General features: G+C 39.7%; 1 protein-coding gene across 1 annotated transcript; it reads left to right on the forward strand.

The window, feature by feature from the left end:
* Nucleotides 1–8,046: 8,046 nt before the first annotated feature.
* srsf3a (serine and arginine rich splicing factor 3a) lies at nt 8,047–15,833 on the forward strand. The gene is made up of 7 exons (XM_083972001.1): nt 8,047–8,199; nt 10,240–10,295; nt 12,450–12,660; nt 12,767–12,901; nt 14,871–14,909; nt 15,003–15,089; nt 15,175–15,833. Exons 2-7 carry the CDS (start codon nt 10,289–10,291, stop codon nt 15,200–15,202), a joined length of 507 nt encoding a protein of 168 aa, XP_083828127.1. The 5' UTR covers nt 8,047–8,199; nt 10,240–10,288; the 3' UTR covers nt 15,203–15,833.
* The last annotated feature ends 5,997 nt before the right edge of the window (nt 15,834–21,830 follow it).

Genomic DNA, 21,830 nt, shown 5'->3' on the forward strand with positions numbered 1-21,830 from the left:
AAACAAACCATTTAGGGAAAAGTAAAAAAGTCAAGATGAGCTATACTCACTAAAAAACGATGGTTCTTGTCAAATCTGTGGACGTTTTAATTGCTTGTTGACATTTTGAGAAGTGTTATGTATCATTTTTTATGAGCCACTTGTTTTGCAAGTCAAATCCTAATCAGCAAAGAAAATTGGGCAGCTGTTTTGCAGTAACCTGAATAAGTTACCCTATTATCCAATCTGTTACTGTAGCCTAATCACATTTTCCATTCCATCATTAATGAATTATAAGTAAATATTGAAGGACATGCAGTGAAAGGAACTCCCTGTCAGGGTGTTAATGATAAGGTAAACCTGTAAACCTGGTTCCTGATTCACATCACCTGGTGCAGGTTGTGTGTGATATACTTTCGTGTAATGTCGGGGAGATTTAATGCATGACTGATTTGCAAGTCAAACCTTAATAGTAGGCTATAATAGGTAATAAAATGTTTCCCATGACCAGTAGGCCTGACCTATAAGAAAACACCAGGAAGTATTAACAGTACTCGCTGGGATGATTCCCTGTATATAGATAGATATAGATATAAATATCAACATTTTCATGAAGTATGTACTCAATGTAAAGCATCTCTTTCAAAGTGATACACAACTAAATACAAGTAATAAGGTTTCATCTGTGTAGTGTTAGGAAGTAGTGTAATGCATTCTGCTGTATTTTATGAGTATCTGATTTGCAAATCAAATATTAGTATTCAAAGAAAAAACTGTGCAGCTATATTCACAGTAAAACACACATTAGTGTGTGTATGAAAAGTGTGTGAAAAATATATTACTGCTCAACAAGTAAATCTGTTCAGTTGCTGTTTAAGTTTTCTACATTGGCAGCATCAAAGCACGGAAGGAGATGTAAAAGTAAAAGTACTGCATGTATTATATCCAATCTTGCGAGATTTAAACACATATTAGTCCACAAATACAGTAATATAATTTGTTTTATAGATATCGAATAGATGAATAGATTACTGCAATCCATGATTTTAATGTGATTTTAACTAAATGTTTTAATATGACCAGTAAAAAAAAATTAAATTAAAAGTACCTAATGTTAAGTATAGTCCCTGTCAAAGTGTAAAATGACGCTGAAAGCAATAAACCTATGAAGTTGTTAATTATCTCTTGTTTCACCTCATGAGCCTTTGTATTAAAACTCAACTTCTAAGAGAATAATGACCTGTAGAATTGGATAAAGATTATCATTAGAGTGAGAATAATTAGTTTTTGCTTCCTATGTTGAGGCTAATATGAGGTGACGCAACAAGTACTAAGTATAGGCATCTTAGACCCAGAATTAAAATTTGTTGTCTATAATTAATAATAATAATAATTTCAGCCTGAATGTAATGAACAGCAAACTCAAATACTTAGTATGGTCAATTACTTAATACATTGCTATGTGACTAGTCAAATAAGTTAAAGTTTAACCTGCGATCAGTTACATTTTCCCCCAAACGACAACACTTGTTTCATGTTCTTCTAGAAAACCAGTAAGGTAATTAAGGTTTTACTAATAATCAGTGACCTTCACCCCAGGTCACAGAGTAATATTCAACCATATCAGACCATCCTCTCCCCATAGAAAGTGTCAAATATTCTCAAAAAGCTTGGACTGGTGCGTGGTTTGGATGTAGCTGCTGTGGTCTGAGGGTTGGTTTGGCCTTTAAAGACGTCACCAGGTCACTGATGTACCAGAGGGGTCGCCACGCCGGCCTATGGAAGCGTAGTTAAGGCGAGCTAAACAGAGACGGAGGTACACATGAAAGAGTGCGCAATGGAACAGAGTCGTTTTGAGTCGTCATTGTCTCAGCTGTTTGGAAAAACTTGCGTAAGATTTGTTTTGAATTGGAAAGTGAAGGGAAAAGCTCAGAGACCGGCTGATTGTGATTGGTGTGCGCGACCATAGTTCATGTGTTCACATATTCAAAGATGCTGCGCAGCTGGTTGATCAAACCTGTCACAGTGGTGGCGTTTTACTGTAGCTGAGGTCTGATTGTGACCCAAATGAATCAGATGAGCAAGCTCTGATTTAAATGTGAACTTTCTTTGAGAGGACATCTGATGTTCCCAGAATCACCTGCTGCATGTTGATAAAATCTTGTTTTCTTCTTTTCAGTAAGTCCTGTTGTGATGTAGTAAGATAGCGGGAGTGGTTTATGTGTTTCTTTATGCATTTAACACAGAGTTTACTGTTGGCAGCAGAGCTGAGATGTTTAGAAATGAAAACCCATGCCCAGAATCTCTTTGATGAAGTCACACTTTCACTGAACCCGAAACGTATACTCTGTGGGTGTGTGCAAGAGCAGCTGAACTTCCCATAAAACTCATAACATTTTATGGCTTTTGCTTTTTGCGCTTTTTTGTGGTCGGAGCTGAACTGGCACTTGTATGTTATCACATCTATACACCATGTTTGCGATACAGTTTTTTTTTTATAGCTGTATATAAACTCATCATATTATGCTGAAATTGAAACGTTTAAAAACCTTAGGATGTGAGTGTGGTCTCTGATAAATAGGTTAACCAAGATCTGTTTGTCGTCGTTGCTCCTTGGTTGAAGTGCAGGTGCTCAGACGGTTTTTGAAGCACGTCGGTTCCTGGTGGGTGAATCCCACAATCACAGGGGGGTGAGGACACTGTCTGACCAGACCGCTGGCAGACGGCCAGGCAGTTATTGAAGGGAACATGATGATCCTGTTAATTATAAAGGTGACATAACAACACAAGTGAACCTGATTCTGCAAAGCCCCGGGGATGTTGTCAACCGGCTGAGTAATCTTCTGAGCAATCACTTATTGGAAGAAAGTAGTTTCACACACTCTCGTATTAGAACATTTCATTCACACTGAAAGCAAAAGACGGCACAGAAGCAGAACAACTGTGGTCTTGTGATCTAAAAACACAACCGGCGTGTACACCCACCTGAAGCTTTTAGCAATAAATATACAGACTTTTTTTTTTTTCTTTTTTTTTTTTTTAACTTGCCAAGGCAGTTGTCTCCAGCTTGGGCAGGGATGTGTTTGTTTTCCCAAACCCTCGTCTGAACTGTGGTGTCCTGGTAGCTTTGTTGGCACTGTGTCCTGCTTGTGGAGGTCAAAAGTGAAACACTGCTGAACTGAAATGCATGAATAGATTTCTATATTGACACATAGTCTGAGCGTTTTGTCTTCCTTCCTGAAACACCAAGAACATCTTGTTTCTGTTCTGGTGAAAGCACAGATCTGGTAGGAAACAGGAAAATCAGACGGTCAAAGGTTAAATGCTGCTTTGACATATAATAATCATATTTATTAAATATGCAAGGAATACATAGATGCGTTGCTGCAGGGTGAGTTATGCTTTGGGTCATTTTTGTTTTTAGTTCAGCTTAGTTCTAGCTGTTACTAAAAAGTCTTGTTTTCTTCTTCATAAGAAATCAATCAACAGTAGGTATTCTTGATAATTGGCTACTCACGTTCACTAAATATTGTATGTGGTACTAAAATCTAACAGGCAGTTGCTAGAATATGTCTGTCTGAATGAGTGTCTTGGTGTAACCAGAAGCACGCGGGTGAGTTCATACAGGGATACAGGCTGCACAGTCATCAGGAAGTGAAACAGAACAGAATGTGCTGTACTAATCTGATTGAAAAACACTGCCCTGAGTGGATGCATGAAAAAAAGGATGTTTCATTTAAACAGCTAAAAGGAGAATCCTATGGCAGCAGGGGGATACACACAAAGAAAACAAACTGAGCTTAACTCTTCATTTGGTGATGTATAAAAGCCCAGTGGTGAAAATAAGGCTAGAGGAGCACTTGCTCTAACACAAACACGCATGCTACGACTAAAATAAAGTTGAGCAACATAATGCTCTTTGTTTGTGTTCTAGGCGCCCGTGTTACGTAGATGGGAGTAATCTCCTGAGTGATCCCTTTTATCCCTGAACTTTTGTGACCTGTGACAAGAGTTCTCTACTGCTGTGTCTGCCAACCACCCTAAATAAACGATCCCTCACTCAGAAACACACAAACACAGAAACACAGAAACACAGTGGAGCGGTGAGGGATCTGTGTTATCGCAGCAGCTTGGGCAGTAAAATGACTCTATTTTAATTTTTAACAGATTGTGTGCTTATTTTATTCCCCTAGAAAATCACGCAGGATGACTTCTTTAAAATCGTTTTTTATGGCACGACAATAATCTGTTGGAGGTTTTTATAATGTTTACTTCAGTAGCAACGTTAAACGCTCCAACACTGGTAAAACTAACACACTCAAAAATTCAAACCTAGAGAAGTGTGAATTGGAGAAATGCACTCAAAAGTACTGAAAATAAAATGAACGTTATGCAAACAGAATGACTGTTGGATGATTGCTGAAAGTGATAATCTGCTGTTATGTATTGAAAATCTTAATCTGTAATCATTCTCATGTATACTGTTGTGGGATTAAAAGAAGATAAAGAGCTTCCTATATAAGTGTGAGTGTGTATGTGATCCTTACTTAGAATTATGATTATAATTGTTGTAGGTGCTTTACTGTGAATGTCCCCCACACACACACTACTGTGGGTGTAAAACACATTGTGTAAAAATAGACCATTATTTCATCAAACTGTCTTTATTAAGATACAACCACAGCTATGATAATAATAATTTGAAAAAAAAAGTTTTCTCGAATGCTTTGTAATCCCCGGGCGCACTTAACAATGTTTCATCACCTGAATGCTTAATGACTTTTTCACGGTTTATGAAAAAAAAAGCTGACTTTGAACTAATGACATGTCTCGGTTCTGTTTGTAGCCTCGCAGACTTTGCTGTAAAACATGATTAACCACAGTGAGTCTGCTCTGCGTCTGGTATTGATTGAAGTAACTTTATGTAGCATTACCCCGGAAAAAATCCCAAATAAGTCTCTTTGGATTTCTGGCGAGAGATGTATCTGCTGTGTGGTCTTCCACTGACTTAAATGAGATGGACAAAAAAAATAAACTCTTGTCAGCAGCATTACGCAAGACAGTCCGACAGCACCACAAAGTACCTCCTCCAAAATAATCGTAGCCTACAGCTGAACGGACACCTTCAACAAATACTGAACATTATCACTTTTGAAATGGAACATGTATTATTACAAGGCTGTTGTTTCATTGTTGATGTGTGTGACTAATCAATGTACTCACACTTGCTTCCAATAAAACTTAAAACAGCACATATTTTCTTTTCTGTTGTAATGCTTCATATTTACTTCCACTTGTTTTTTGTTTGTGGTTGAGGACAATGTTACCACCACTCCTGTTCCTTACATGCTGAATTTTAATAAAATTGCATACGGAAAAAGAAAAAATTGGTTGATGTTGCTGTTATTATTACCATTGTTATTTTTGCATATACAGCAGTGGGGTTTGAGACTCCAAATAAAATGGGGAAGTAAAGCCACAAAACTCTTCAGTCAAATTTGAAATCTCCTTCCTGAGGGCAACACTTATATCAAACCAGTGTAACAGGAGGGTATAATGCTCTATTAGATGATCTGGCATCAGTTACAAGGAAGCCTAGTATGGGGTAATAACATCTGTCAAGTCAGACAGGCATTTTTCAACACTCGAGACATGTTAGAGTAATTGCTCGATCACTTCTTTTTCTCCACACAATGGCAGTTAGAGCCCTGTCCAAACAGATTAGTGACTAACTCAAAATTACCCCAAACAAGGCATGAGACAGTTTGGTTTACAAAAGAAATGCTTTAATATAAAGTCAGCTGCACCATTTCCCCCCCTGAATCGAAAATGTGTTCATTCATCTCACTGTCTGCGTCATTTTCTGAAGTGTGTGGAGTGTCCTGAGGTTGGGTTCATGGTCAGAGACGCATAGAGACGTCTGTTACTCCCCCCCCCCCCGCTCAACACTGCTTGTTAAATGTGTCTATACACGGGAAGTGCACATACAGTGTATAACCACCCACCTGAACTCTTACAAGGGGTCGTTTGTGGTCTTGCCTCCTGTTGAGCAATAACCCTCCAGCTCTGTTGATTTACTCTAGTTCCTGCCCAGCAAACGGCAGGCAGTAACTGTTTTGTGATTTTAAGGTCAAACTGTGAGAAAGGTTTGTATTTCCTGCCGACATAAAACATGATAACTGGAGGACATACAGTCTGTACTCATCGTGTTGTATGTCTGATAGGGATTTTGTTTAGGAGGGAGAGAGTGGTTCTTCTTCAAAATAATATTATTAAATATACAGTCAAGTATATGTAGTCATTTTCTAAATGTCAGATGTTTTACTTAAAAAGCAGTGTCACACAAAGAGTGACGAGTACTTTGGTCTCTACTTTGCCTTATTGTGAAATACTGCAAAGGAGCAAAGAGAGGGGTTAAAAAAAACATTTACCAAGGGATCCCAACTAGAATATAGGGTAACACTTTAAAAAAGTACACACTGTTAAGCATTATAAGCATTAAATACTGAATTCATCATTGATAACACATGAATATAGTATAATATGTAGTTTATAAACACAGTTAAAAATGTTTTACTCATAATTGATAAGAAGCACTAATATATTTATAAACTATACTAATGAGAATGAAATTGACTACCTCAAAATTGGAGCCAAGTTGTATTTGGTTACATTCCACAGCTTCCTCTATTGTGTTCTTTATCAAACATATTTGTTCCTGGTTTGAATTGGTTTGTTTTTCATAATGACAAAGTTTAATACACTACATTTTGTGTTTTAAAACATCATGTTGACATAGAGGAGGAGAGGAGGATTTTCGAGGTCACATCATGTCTTCACACACTGGAAATGCAAAATTTGATAAAATATCTACAAAAGATCATGGAGTGCGCAGGAAAGAGCGTGGCTGTGAAAAAAAAAATCTCCAGCCTTGAAGAAAAGGTCTGATATGAAAGTCATCAGTGATGAGAGCACACAACAGAGAAAGGTGGGGGATGGTAACCACCAGACACAATTTCTGTATGGTTATCATACATTGTATTATGCCAATTTGCAATGACACCAAGTCTATCACTGTGTCGCAAACACAGTAATGTAGATTCAATACATACAGTACAGCGGGTTATAAGCTTTGAGTTACGCTTCTATCCCAGACTTATTCAAGTCCATGTCTTCTATTGAGTTCTGTTGCCTTCCTAACCTAGTTGGTTTTATCTCTTCTATTTTGTGATGTAGGCTATATGACTTAATCAGCTGCATGTGGGTGTTGTAACAAACATTTCCCTTCAGGTTTAATAATGCACTCAAACAGAGAGGTGGTGATGGAGATGGGCGAAAATGTGCTTGCCTGGGAAATTGTGGGAGGGGGATGGTCACCGTAGGCCTAGGATTGCCCAGAGAATAATGGAGTTTTTCAGGCTGGTTTATGAAACAGTGGCAAATATTCTCACTCTTTCTATATGGGAGCAAAAAACATAAGAATTAGTTGCTTTTTGTAGTCTTTTTTTCTCTTTGTAACTTAAATGGATGTTTCTCTGTAGTCATTCAATGGGGCCTTTGTACTAGTCATTTTGTGTACTTTTTGTAATGTAATTTTCATTTATTTATTTATTTTTGTCTATTACATTTTACATCTCTGTGTTGTCATTTTGAGTCTTGAGTCTCTTTGGATGTTTTGTGTCACCCTGTGGTCATTTAAATGTCTTTGTAGTTTGTGCTAATCTTTGCAGTCATTATCAGGGCTTAGTTTCACTCTGTGATGACCTTTTCTTTTGAGGTAATACTATCAGAGTTGACAGAGAGTTCCAACAGGACCTTTGTGCTAGTGAGCTCATTTAAATCCACCCATGTCTGATTCTCCACACACACACACAAAAAAACATAACAGACTCGACTCACTCTTCCAGGAGGCTGGGATCAGATAAGAGTTAGTTTGGAAAGATATCACACACAAAAAAACATTTCTTGAAGAATGTTTGGTTGAAGTTGGACAGGTCGTGTCCAAGTTGTGTCGATGCACTGTCCATTCCGGCGCAGCGGGGGGCGGTCTTTGATGTGACACACCTCTGTGAGCGCTAATCAACCCAGCGAAGAAGGAGGACTCGTCGTCGCCTCCTTCCGCCGAGCCGCCGGTGCTAACAACAAGTGAAGCTAGCAGCTGGGACGGGGGGCGTGGATACCGCAGCTAACATTTCTATTCCACTGTAGCTTCAAAAGAAGGTGAGTTATATTTGTCAAATCTCATTCTGCTTGATCTTATCATGCCATATATCATACAAACCTGGTCAATGTTCGTGTTAGCCTCGAAGGGATATATATTTTGTAACGATGTCGTCGTGTTTGATGCTAACTTTGAATGCAGCTACATTGTGGGCGGGCTAGGCTAGCTAAAATGTTACCATGGTCTGCGGGTGGTGGTGAATCCTGACCAAATGTGTGGCAATTTGACTTAATTAATCACTTGATGTAATTAATGTGTACACCGGGGACATTTGCGTGCTAAACTAATTCCGTGTGATTTATAAAAGCGTTAACGTTACCCACGCTTCTGATACGTACATGCTAACGAAACCGAGCTAGCCTGCGTTAGCATGGCTGAGTGGAGCTGGTGCCGACTGCTGACTATAACAAGAGCGATACATCCTAACGTTATACTCTGTGGCCAGTTTATCAGAGGCACCCAATAAAAACAATGCAGTTCAGCAATAAAGCCTGACACGAAGCCGTTATTTTCTCAGTTTTTATAGAGGTGTTGCGTCAATTGTGCGAACATTTTAAAGAACTGTTTTCAGTGCACAGATTGATATTTCTGTGCTTAATTTTACCCTTAGATATAAATGCATTCCAAAATATCTGACAACCGACGACAATTAGTGCAATACAACACAGTTTAACTACCAATCTACACCCTTTATAATTATCAAGATTATTCATTTTATGTGTTTATTATTATCAAGAGTTTAGTGCAGAGTTATTGCATTAGAGGGCATTGATTGGTCCTCGCCTGTATAATCGCGTTCCATTCATTGCTGTCATTGCACAGTCAGCTCTGTCTGTGAAATGCAGCTTGAAAGGCAGTCAGACCAGTTTGTAATCTAATTAAACAGCCCCAGTACAGCTCGAGGAGGCTTCATGGTGCTCCAGGGTGCTCCAGGTGTGAAGCAAAACCTAGAAATATATTCAATATGCTTTTGATCAGGTATCTAGGGTTTTTTTGTGTTTTGAAGATGGACTCAACAACCGTAAAGGGATATTTCAACATTTTGGCAAATTCGCCTATTGCCATCCAAATAGATTGGCGGGGCAGACGTGAGCTCACGGTATTACCTCATCAAATACACAATCCAACAACTCCAAAACGCTCCCATGGACAAGTTGTTACCTGCACATTCACCACGCTATGAAATAAAGTAACATTACGAGACAGAGTTGTTTTCAAGGCAAATGCGTAGCCGGAACTACATTTAAGACACGGCTGCTGGGCGGAGTGATTTCAGAAGCAAGTAGTTCTGAGTATTTGCTTCATGTGTCGTAATGTTACATTATTATACGACATTTCATAGCGTTGTGAATATGCAGGTCACAACTTGTCCACGAGAGTGTTTTGGAGTTGTTGGATTGTGTATTTAGTTTGGTGAGGGAAACATGGAAGTACCATGAGCCTCCGTTGCGTTAGCTGAGCAGTTTGCGTCTCTGCCCAGCCGATCTAAAAACAGCTTGCACCTATAATGAAAGTTAATGAACCTACTCCTAAAACTATAGGGATTATGGCAATAGGCGAAATTTCCAAAATGTTGAAATATTCCTTTAGGTAGACACACTGCATGCTAGGGCTGTTCCTATTATCATATTTTGATAATCGAAGCTTCGCGGACATAAAATCGATCAAAATCGAAGCTTTGACGGCCGAGGGGGTGCGCGATCGTAACGTCTGACGGGGAGGGAGGGGCGGCGGCGGCGACGACGACTGTAATGTCTAACTGGGGGGGGGTTGTAGCGGAAATAATGAAAGTAATGGCAAACAAACACTGCATATCTCCAAAATCAGGCAGGTTTCCAGGATGCCAAGTAGCCTACTCATTTTAATGTAACAATTGCCGATGAGAACTGGTGTCAAAAAGGGAAAAAAGAAAATTGATCACGGACTTCATGATCCATTACCATTACCAATCTTCGAAGCTTCGATTTTTTTGGGTCAGCCCTACTGCATGCATTGCACTGAGCGCTGGTATGTGGCTATAACTCTTTCTTTTCTTTCAGGTGTATCTGATTGAACAACTCTTTAAAAAGGACGGAGATATCTGGTACAATGGGAGGTATGTTAACATGTTACTTTACCAAGTCACTGATGGAACCTTTTCATGCTGGATCTAAACTGAAGTTGTGCTCTTACCTTGTGTGTGATTGTTAGCATGAAGTGGCAGTTTTGCTCGCTCGCACTTCATTGTTTGCTGCAAATATTCATTGTTTTCATTATTGTTTATTTCACCATTTTGTGTCTGTCAATCAATTTTTTAAATCCTTTTTAAAGACTAAACTGGAGAAAATGGAGACACAAATGCATCACAGTTATAGAGCACTTCCTCCATACGACTGTTATTGTTTGTTTGACTGTTGCCGTCTGTAAGGGAGTACTTGAGACCACAAGTAACTTCAGTGATGTTGCTAGGTACGCGTCCTGCGTCTCTGACGCATTAAAATCTGAAAGGATGCAGTAAACTCACTATCCATGCGTCACGGGGACGCACCTCATTTTCCCATGAAAAATGATACATTGTTAACAACAACTCGTGTTTAAAATCATAGAAACTAGTAGGGTTGTCACCAGGACCAACACTTACTGTAGGCACCTACTTGGGAACGTTTCTCACTGGATGAGTTTCAGGCGTTCCGATTATAGCCTGCTAGAGTACAATTATTTAAAGAGTCAAAAAGCCGCCGACATTGATCACTGCATGAGGAGTTTTAATGCAGCCTGACCGCAGCTCAAACCGACCCGGTGCCTCAGCACGGCAACCAAGCTTTGATAAACAAACCGGATCCGTGTCGTTTATCAGTATCCTGCCGTATTTTAGCCGCTCGCTACCGGAGCTTAATTGAGAGAGAGAAAAAAAGCGCTCGTCGCGGTGGAGCGGAGAACAGCGGAGTTTCCTCTGCTGCAGCTGAACAGCTGACATCAAGACGTAGCTACAGACCTGTCAGTCACAGGTGTCTCTCATCTCATTATGATAGGACTTCAACCTCAGAGCTGTCTGTCCTCAGACTGTCCTGACCTGTCCCTGAACATCACACAGGGACAACATGGAGCTGCCTGTGTGAGTTTTATTAATGTTTACATCAGGTTGAGTCAAACAAATCAGTTTATGCTGCTGTGATTTAAGTGAATACAGTAATCATCATAGTGTAGTGGCAGGAAAGACCATTTCATCTGTATCAAATAATGTGTTGGTCAAGAACAAGTTCAACTTAAAGTCAGAGGAAAAATGTTTAGGGTGTTTTTACCGTTCCTAAATGTAAAAATGGGTCACATTGGACCCTCAACATTATTTAAAGGTTAAATAACGTGTTACGGTACTTAAACATTTTTCATTGTGCTGTGCTCTAAAAAATAAACTAACAAATACTAGTGTAGAGTCCTGTATACGGAATGTTGAGTTTAAACTTTAACCTTAAATTTAGGTTCTCAGGAAAATAGCTGCTCATCAGTAAATAGTTAATCAATCGATGAGGTCCATCAACTAACGATTAATGAATTAATCGATAATTTGCATCCCTAGGTCCTAGTTTTTTTTAAACTGGTATCATGACAACCCTATTGGGGACCCATTGAAATTCCCAGGGACCCACCCAAATTACCACCTGTGGGTCCCGGGGACTCACTACATTGAAAACCTATCAACATCACTGTAACTTATATTGTAAATGTAGTAGGTATATGGACTAAATGGCTAAGTAAAAACAATAGTCCATAGTACTAGTTTTTGAATGAATTATAATGTAAATTTTTACCCGGACAACTGAGTTGATTATATGGGTACACGATTCCTGTAAATCAAGGGTTGTCATGAAGCAGCACTGAACACTTTGTAATATTAGCTACTTCAACAGTGGCTAAATCTCTGACACGTTTTTGGACTCAATGCATCGTCATATTTCTCAAACTAACAAATTTAAGCTGTGTCCCCTGTGCAGTAAATGGCTGCGTAGAAGCCTCATGCTTTTGCAGGAAATTATGGTTGTAACTTTTTGATAGATAGCTCCTGAAAACATAAGTTCACCTTGAAGTAAGGCATAAATGGGGGAAAATGACAAAGAACCATTTCAGAGACACTTGTCAATTGGATGATGCAGAATGACAAAGAACCATTTCAGAGACACTTGTCAATTGGATGATGCAGAATGAGTTTAAATCCTTTGCAGGCCACATTTAGAAAATGCTTCATGTTTGTTTCTGACTCTTCTCATTTCAGACCCTGCTCTTCACAGAGACTGTCCCCTTGACTGCAAGGTTTATGTTGGAAATCTAGGAAACAATGGAAATAAGACAGAACTGGAAAGGGCCTTTGGGTATTATGGTCCTCTAAGAAGTGTTTGGGTCGCCAGGAATCCGCCAGGTTTTGCTTTTGTAGAGTTTGAAGATCCCAGAGATGCATCTGATGCTGTAAGAGAACTGGATGGAAGGTAATGTCTTCTGCACATCTCTAGTGTTTTTTTTTGTTTTTTCAATGTTTAGTTTTGTTTTTGATTTGATGTTTTTCAATTCCTGTTTTTGATAACTTTTGTTTAGAACCATGTGTGGCTGTCGAGTGCGTGTGGAGTTATCCACTGGGGAAAAGCGCTCCAGGAGCCGTGGCCCTCCCCCATCCTGGAGTAGACGCCCCCGTGATGAATTAAGGAGACGTAGTCCGCCAGTCAGACGCAGGTATGAATTTTCCCACTTGATAATTAATTTTGCCATTTATTTACAGTCTCTGTGGCAATGTCGTGTGAAAACAAAAATAGCAGAGCAGATTTACATTCCTCACACAGTGTAAGCATTAGTCATTTGATTCCTTCAAAATATGAGTTTAATGAAGCCATTTAAATCTACCAACCACCCACAGGCAAATCTTTTAGATATTTAGACCTGTTCAAGTTAACCTTCAAGCAATGGCCAAGTAGGGAGTAAAGTTTCTGACTGATTATCTCTATGGCCTAGTGAATTACAGTGATTATTATTAGCACACAGAATATGAGTTCATAAATAGAAAATCTGTGAATCTGTCTGCTTCAGGATGTGATGTGTTGATGTGTTAGCCCATTTTCCTAATTTGTTTAAAAAAAAATTCTAATCCTTACTTACCTGGAGTGACACTTGAAACAAATTCTAAACATTCACTGCAGTGAAGTGTATTTTTCTATCAATGTCAATGTTGTTAAGTTTGAAAGCAGAGTCCAAAAGGCAACTTATGTCAGTCCTTGACTATTTATGAACTCTTAAAGCGGTATGCCTGTAGAACACCCAGCTCTAACAGAGTGATATTGCATTACGGGGACATTTTAAGAGGTTAGCATTTCATCATCCATCAAACATTTTCATAGGTACTTTCTGCAGGTGTAAATTTTGTTTTCTTTCTGAGTTCAGTTGCCATCTATTAATAAAACTGAACCCCGTTTCAGAGTCACCACCACGCTTCTCACCATCTGAGTCAGTCAACTAGTCCTCTTTCAGCATCATGTGACTGCTGTCCAGCGAGCCCCAGTCAGCTTGGCTGGTGTTGTCACATGACCCAGGCGCACCGCCAGTCGTCAGGTTCCACCAACCTTTTGGTTCCTGAGCATGCAGTTCAGCACCCTCCTCTTCTTCCTCCAACCTTAACCCAATCGACAGCGGTCCACTTCACATTATCAACCAATCAGCGTCTTTACTCTTTCTATTCTCCACACAACTACTGTATCAACGGGAACAGCCCTTGGCTTACATCCCAACCCACCCACCCCCCCAAAAAGGCAGGGAAAATCTACAACTACCCCCTCCAACCAGCCACCAAGCAACTTCATATCGCCAACATTTGCATCATGTGGTAAATCCTCTCTGCAATTCGACCTCCCTCACCATCAGTCTGGCTTCCTTGCGTCATTTCTATGTTGTCCAAATCCCCCAAAATAGTAAGTTTCTTTTATCCTGCTCTTTATAGATTTTATGCTTAATCTAGCTTTCAACGCTGCTTGACATTCTTCCCTCAGCAGTTAGAGCATTTGAGCAATTTTGGAGCACCGTTGCGAAAATCTGAAGGTTTAAAAGTTGTGGTCAATGAAATTTGCTGTCAATCTTTAGTTTTCAGTTGCAAAAATGAACTACATGTATGAGATGATCACAGCACAAAATTTATTTTCATGGCTCTAAGTCATGAGTGATAATCATTAGAAGTTTACCTTGGTTTTAGTTAATTATAGCTCCCCTTTCAGTGAACACATCCTTTCAATTTGAGAACATTGGAGAAAAAAAATCAAAATTTGTGTGTTGACAATGTTGTTCTGCATCAGTCTTGAGAGCTAACTCATGGAGGTTGCTAATGGCTTCGGTGCTAAATAACTAGTCCTAGTAATGGTTCATGATATGTCCCTCATACATGTTTCTTTGATGTAAAACTGAAACCAATCTCAGTCAAAGTTGTTTGCACAAGCTGCTTGCCTCCAGCATTGTTTAAACCAATTTTATAGAAGCATAGTAGTAGACAGATGATCTAAGGATATGTTTTCCCCACTTGTTGCAGATGATCCATCTATAAACAGACAAGGACTTGCATATAGCCATAGACATCAGGAGCACTAAAGGCTTCATTAGTAATAGGAGAGGTTAAATTCTGTCCTAATTTTTTGTTGTTTTTTTAACTTCACCTACAACACAGATCACCGAGGAGGAGGAGTCTCAGTCGCAGTCGCAGCAGGTAAGTCCGAGGGCAGTTTTTATTAAAATTCTGTCTGTCAATGATAAGTAAAAAGCCATGTTAATTTTTTATTTTTTTTATTTTTTACACCAGGTCTCTGTCAAGAGACAGACGTAGATATCGGTCTCTCTCCAGAGACAAGAATCGCAAGCGTTCAAGATCCTTCTCACAGTCAAGGAGGTACGTTGGACACTTAAAGCTGACTATGAAAATGTTCTTAAACTGAGATTTCAAGTGTATTCATTTGTATTCCTGTGTTTTACAGTCGTTCACGGTCTAACGAGAGAAAATGAAGACCTCAAAGGATGGTTCATCTGCAGGACCTGCTATAGTTTGACAATATGAATTTTTATAGTCATGTTTTTCTTTTTAGATTTTGTTAGCCAGCTCACGGCACTCTATATGTTAAATATGGTGTACTAGTCTGTTAACAAGACATGTGGTTTTTTTTCCCCCCTACAATATTTTTTTGTTTTGCCTTTTGAGTTTAGTGTTCACATGAAAGGACTTTTATCTTTCCCTGCATGTTCTGAAATTGAATACTGAATTCAGTTTTGCATCACCACCCTGTAATTTTTTTTAACTGCTTGACCGAATTTAAATATGTATGTAATGTTTTTGTTTGCTTTTTATCATTCTTGGTTAACTCTTAAATGACTTTTACTTTTTTGATGGGTAACACTGATATGCATCACCAGTAGGAGGAGCATACTTTGTGCCAGTGACAGAAGGCAGACTCAGCAAATGTTGTAAATACTGATGCTGTTATTTGCAGGCAGTCATTGGGAAGCCTAGAACATCTGTAATTCTGTTTTTTACCTGTCACTATTGTGAAAGAGGGCATCTTCTCTACTTTGCTTGTTTCTCACTCTGGCAATTCGTGCTGATGCAGTTAAAGAACTTGTTCAATAAATGATTTTCCATATGAAATTCTCTGCTTTTATTGTCCTTTTTATGTAGTAGTAAATGTTTCTTATGCTATTATGTCTACTATTATGTTAAAAATGTCATGTAAGATAATCAAATTACATTTTCAAAGTAAAATAAGCTTGACTCAATTCAGGAAGTGCATGTTGTTTCTGTTTGCTGATGAAGCCCACAAATGTGGCCCAGACAGGAAGTTTTCGTCATAGATGCAGTATAGGAACACCTCCATGTGTGAAATCTAACAACCGTGTAGAGGCAGATGACTTGAAGGCTTGTCATTGCAGAGAAGCTTATACAGGGAGGAGGACAGAGGTGCCAGATTTGGGTGGTAAGCACAACATTTTCTGAAGGACCTGAAAACATATTTCGTTTTAAATACTTATCTATTTTGCCTTAAAGTAAAATTGTTGAAATGTATACTTCTTAAAGCAGTTTTTCAATAGAGACTTTATAATCTGGTGTTAAAACTAAGTCTCAAAACTATTTACATGTCATTTTCTATGTTGGTTATCGTGAATTTAGTGTTTCAAAGCAGTTAACCAAGGCTTAACATACATGACTTTTCATTTTCCTTTAGATAATTGTATCTGATGTGCAGTAGAATTGAATTTTACTGACATATACAACTCAATGCCTCATGCTTTAGGAAAGAAGATTAAATCATGTCTGCTCAAAGAACAAAGACAAAAAGACTTGGTTCACATCGCAGGGTAACTAAACAAAATGAAACTCCCAAGGCTGATGAGCTCCATGTAATGGACAGCACATCTGTAGCTAAAAGCCACATTGCAGAGGAAAATACTGAGTCATTAAGTGTCTTGTCTACTCATGACAGTTTGCAACTTGAAGGTCAATATCCACCTTCACCAGACCTCACCGTGAACAGAAAAAAACTGGGGTCTAGACGAAAAAAGAAAGAACAACTTGCAAAAGACTTAGCAACTGAATCACACCATGAACCTAGAGAGGAAGTAGGGGAAAACACCAAGGGTAATGAAGCCCAATCAGTAAGGCAGGAAGACTTAAGTAAAGGGACGGGACAGGATATTACTGCAACACATGACAACTCTGCGCATTCTGTCATAACATCTGGCTACTCTCATGAGACTAAGACGTCTATCACAACAAGCTCAGAGGATGTCCTTGAAAAAGTGATACCCCACCGTCAAAATACAGACCAAAATGTAAATGAGACAGACTGTGAAGTGAAGTCTGATTATTGTGAATTAGAGGAAACGATGCTGGAAGTGATGGACAAGTCAGGCATTGTTCAGAGTGAGGAAGTTAAGACAAGTGCACATCTTGATGGGAGCTCTGACTTAATTAGTTCAAGTGTACTTTCGAGTCACACCCTAGATCAGCAGCTAATGGTCCAGTCAGACCACAGCGAGGTACCAGAAGAATCTATGAGTGGATACTCTGCAACAGAAGAGACTGAGTCATTTGAAACAACAGAAATGTCATTACTAACAGACATGACAGTGCAGGTAACATCAGTGACATCCATGCTGGAAGGAATGGACAAGTTGGAATATCATCAAACTGAAAAACCTGGTCAGATCGAAGAAATTACACATTTTGAGAACATCTCTGAGTTCCAAGGTTCAACTTTACATCCAGCTCTCTTAGGTGACCAGCGACTAATTAATCAAACAAATGTCAAGGCAATGCAGTGTCAGGAATTTCCTGGTGTGAATTCTGAAACAGATAGCGAAAGAAAAGAAAGAAAACATGACAGAGACTTGTTAAGTCAGGGGGAAATGTTACAGGCAAACAATTCAGTGAACGTGTCAAGTGTGGTATCAGACAGTGTCAGTGTCAATCAGCCAACAGAAATTAAAGAAATTAATCTCACTGATTATCTCTCTGTGAGTGAATTAAATGATGCCACAGAAATTCGATTGGCAAATTTGACAGACCAAGCTGAACTCAGTAACGCAGAGTCATACCACAAACCCAAACAGGAAGGTGCAGAGGATACTGCAGGCAATGCCCCCCTTCAAACAACGCCACTAGCACTACAGACAACAAACCAGGAAGAAGAAAGTCAAGGGAGTGAATCTACGTCTGATTATTCTTCTGAGTTTCAGAACTCTTCTACAAAAACGTCTCTAGAAGCTGATCTGGAAGGTTTAATACAGAAAAGGGGAAATCCTCAAGAAAGCCATCATGAAAGAGAGGCTGACTCACAACCTCTGAACAATTCTGTTGAAGCAAATGACAAAAGTGACACTGACTTCAACCCCATTGGTAACAGAAGAAAAATGGGGTCTAGTCGTAGACATAAAGGACGGCAGCCGGTTAAGGGTTCTGGTGCTGAACCATACGGCAAACCTGCAGAGGAAGATGTAGGACATGTCAATGACAATGAGGACCTCCAAACAACATCATTAGCATCACAGACAATAAGTCAGGAAAATAGTGAGCGTGACATTATCATGTCTGTGTCACATGACAGCTCTTTAAATACAGATTTTGTGTCTGGTTATTCTTCTGAGGTTCAGAACTCTTCTACAAAAACCCCCGTAGAGACTGATCCAAAAGGGGGGAATCCCCAAGAAGGCCATGATGAAAGAGAGGCTGGCTTTAAAGTGGAGATGTCTGATGAAGCAATGGAAGGAGCACAGGAGGAAAGAGTGGACAGATCTGACTCTCTACAGAGTGAAAATGTCAGTGACACTCATTCAGAAGATACTGTAGATGAAGTGCATGAACAGGAAGTTAAACAAACACAAATCCAAAGAGTGCATGAAAGTGATTACACTTTTGAAAATGTAATGCTTGATACTGCAGCAAAGTCTGATGACTGCTCTGGAAACCTGAAAGACCAAATGAGTGGAGCACACCAACCTGAATTGCTTGTGGAAAATATCAATGATCTTGCTCCCAAGGAAGAAGTTTCAGATTCTGGTGATAAACAGGATGAGCATCCTACACAAGAAAGAAATGAAGAGGATTCAGACCAGAACGATGAAGATCATCTTTTATTTGATATGAAAAATCAACCAACTACTGAAATAGAAAGAGCAGACATTGCACAAGGTCAGGTGCATGAGAATGAGGACCAAGGAGAGGATGATGTAAAACCCTCTGCTGAACAAGCAAGTCACCAGGAGAAGGAAGGACTCAGCCCTGAAGTGGAGGAGGGTGAAAGTTCTCTTCAAACCCTGCAATCAGAAACAAATGCACCGTCAGACTCACAACCAGAGGAAAATTATGTTAAAACAGATGACAAAAGTGACACTGACTTCAACCCCATTGGGAACAGAAGAAAAATGGGGTCTAGTCGTAGACAAAAAGGACGACAGCGTGTTAAGGGTTCTGCTGCTGAAGCATACGGCAAACCTGCAGTGGAAGATGAAGGAGATGTTAATGACAATGAGGACCTCCAAACACCATCATTAGCATCACAGACAATAAGCCAGGAAAATAGTGAGCATGACCTTATCATCTCTGTTTCACATGACAGCTCTTTAAATACAGAATCTCTGTCTGGTTATTCTTCTGAGGTTCGGAACACTTCTACAACAACCTCTCTAGAGGCTGATCTGGAAAGTTTCATTCCACAGAGGGGGCATCCTCAAGAAAGCCATGATGAAAGAGATGTTGGCTTTAAAGTGGAGATTTCTGATGAAGCAATGGAAGGAGCACAGGAGGAAAGAGTGGACAAATCTGACTCTCTACAGAGTGAAAATGTCAGTGACACTCATTCAGAAGATACTGTAGATGAAGTGCATGAACAGGAAGTTAAACAAACACAAATCCAAAGAGTGCATGAAAGTGATTACACTTTTGAAAATGTAATGCTTGATACTGCAGAAAAGTCTGATGACTGCTCTGGAAACCTGAAAGACCAAATGAGTGGAGCACACCAACCTGAATTGCTTGTGGAAAATATCAATGATCCTGCTCCCAAGGAAGAAGTTTCAGATCCTGGTGATAAACAGGATGAGCATCCTACACAAGAAAGAAATGTAGAGGATTCAGACCAGAACGATGAAGATCATCTTTTATTTGATATGAAAAATCAACAAACTACTGAAATAGAAAGAGCAAACATTGCACAAGGTCAGGTGCATGAGAATAAAGGCCAAGGAGAGGATGATGTAAAACCCTCTGCTGAACAAGCAAGTCACCAGGAGAAGGAAGGACTCGGCCCTGAAGTGGAGGAGGGTGAAAGTTCTCTTCAAACCCTGCAATCAGAAACACATGCACCTTCAGACTCACAACCAGAGGAAAATTCTGTGAAAGCCGATGACAAAAGTGACACTGACTTCAGCCCCATTGGGAACAGAAGAAAAATGGGGTCTAGTCGTAGACATAAAGGACGACAGCGAGTTAAGGGTTCTGGTGCTGAAGCATACGGCAAACCTGCAGAGGAAGATGAAGGAGATGTTAATGACAACGAGGACCTCCAAACACCATCATTAGCATCACAGACAATAAGTCAGGAAAATAGTGAGCATGACCTTATCATCTCTGTGTCACATGACAGCTCTTTAAATACAGTGTCTCTGTCTGATTATTCTTCTGAGGTTCGGAACACTTCTACAACAACCTCTCCAGAGGCTGATCTGGAAAGTTTCATACTAAAGGGGGGGGATCCTCAAGAAAGCCATGATGAAAGGGAGGCTGGCTTTAAAGTGGAGATGTCTGATGAAGCAATGGAAGGAGCACAGGAGGAAAGATTGGACAAATCTGATGCTCAACAGAGTGAAAAAGTCAATGACACTTATTCAGAGCATACTGTATATGAGGTACATGAACAAGAAGTTAAACCAACACAAATCCAAAGAGTGCATGAAAGTGATTACACTTTTGAAAATGTGATGCACGATACTGCAGACAAATCTGATACCTGCTCTGGAAACCTGAAAGACCAAGTCAGTGGAGCAAACCAATCTGAATTGCTCGCGGAAAATATCAATGATCCTGCTCCCAAGGAAGACGTTTCAGATCCTGGTGTTAAACAGGATGAGCATCCTACACAAGAAGAAAATGTAGAGGATTCAGACCAGAACGATGAAGATCATCTTTTATTTGATATGAAAAATCAACAAACTACTGAAATAGAAAGAGCAGACATTGCACAAGGTCAGGTGCATGAGAATAAAGGCCAAGGAGAGGATGATGTAAAACCCTCTGCTGAACAAGCAAGTCACCAGGAGAAGGAAGGACTCAGCCCTGAAGTGGAGGAGGGTGAAAGTTCTCTTCAAACCCTGCAATCAGAAACACATGCACCTTCAGACTCACAACCACAGGAAAATTCTGTGAAAGCCGATGACAAAAGTGACACTGACTTCAGCCCCATTGGGAACAGAAGAAAAATGGGGTCTAGTCGTAGACATAAAGGACGACAGCGAGTTAAAGGTTCTGGTGCTGAAGCATACGGCAAACCTGCAGTGGAAGATGAAGGAGATGTTAATGACAACGAGGACCTCCAAACACCATCATTAGCATCACAGACAATAAGTCAGGAAAATAGTGAGCATGACATTATCCTCTCTGTGTCACATGACAGCTCTTTAAATACAGAATCTCTGTCAGATTATTCTTCTGAGGTTCGGAACACTTCTACAACAACCTCTCCAGAGGCTGATCTGGAAAGTTTCATACTAAAAGGGGGGGATCCTCAAGAAAGCCATGATGAAAGGGAGGCTGGCTTTAAAGTGGAGATGTCTTATGAAGCAATGGAAGGAGCACAGGAGGAAAGATTGGACAAATCTGATCCTCAACAGAGTGAAAAAGTCAATGACACTTATTCAGAGCATACTGTATATGAGGTACATGAACAAGAAGTTAAACCAACACAAATCCAAAGAGTGCATGAAAGTGATTACACTTTTGAAAATGTGATGCACGATACTGCAGACAAATCTGATACCTGCTCTGGAAACCTGAAAGACCAAATGAGTGGAGCAAACCAATCTGAATTGCTTGTGGAAAATATCAATGATCCTGCTCCCAAGGAAGAAGTTTCAGATCCTGGTGATA

Source organism: Trachurus trachurus (assembly GCF_905171665.1).
Source record: "Trachurus trachurus genome assembly, chromosome: 5".
Taxonomy (NCBI): domain Eukaryota; kingdom Metazoa; phylum Chordata; class Actinopteri; order Carangiformes; family Carangidae; genus Trachurus; species Trachurus trachurus.

Excerpts from the sequence above, each read along its gene's own strand:
- srsf3a (XM_083972001.1), top strand. Across the intron at positions 12,661-12,766 it reads GTAAGAGAACTGGATGGAAG|AACCATGTGTGGCTGTCGAG; the intron begins GTAATGTCTTCT and ends ACTTTTGTTTAG. Across the intron at positions 12,902-14,870 it reads AGTCCGCCAGTCAGACGCAG|ATCACCGAGGAGGAGGAGTC; the intron begins GTATGAATTTTC and ends CCTACAACACAG.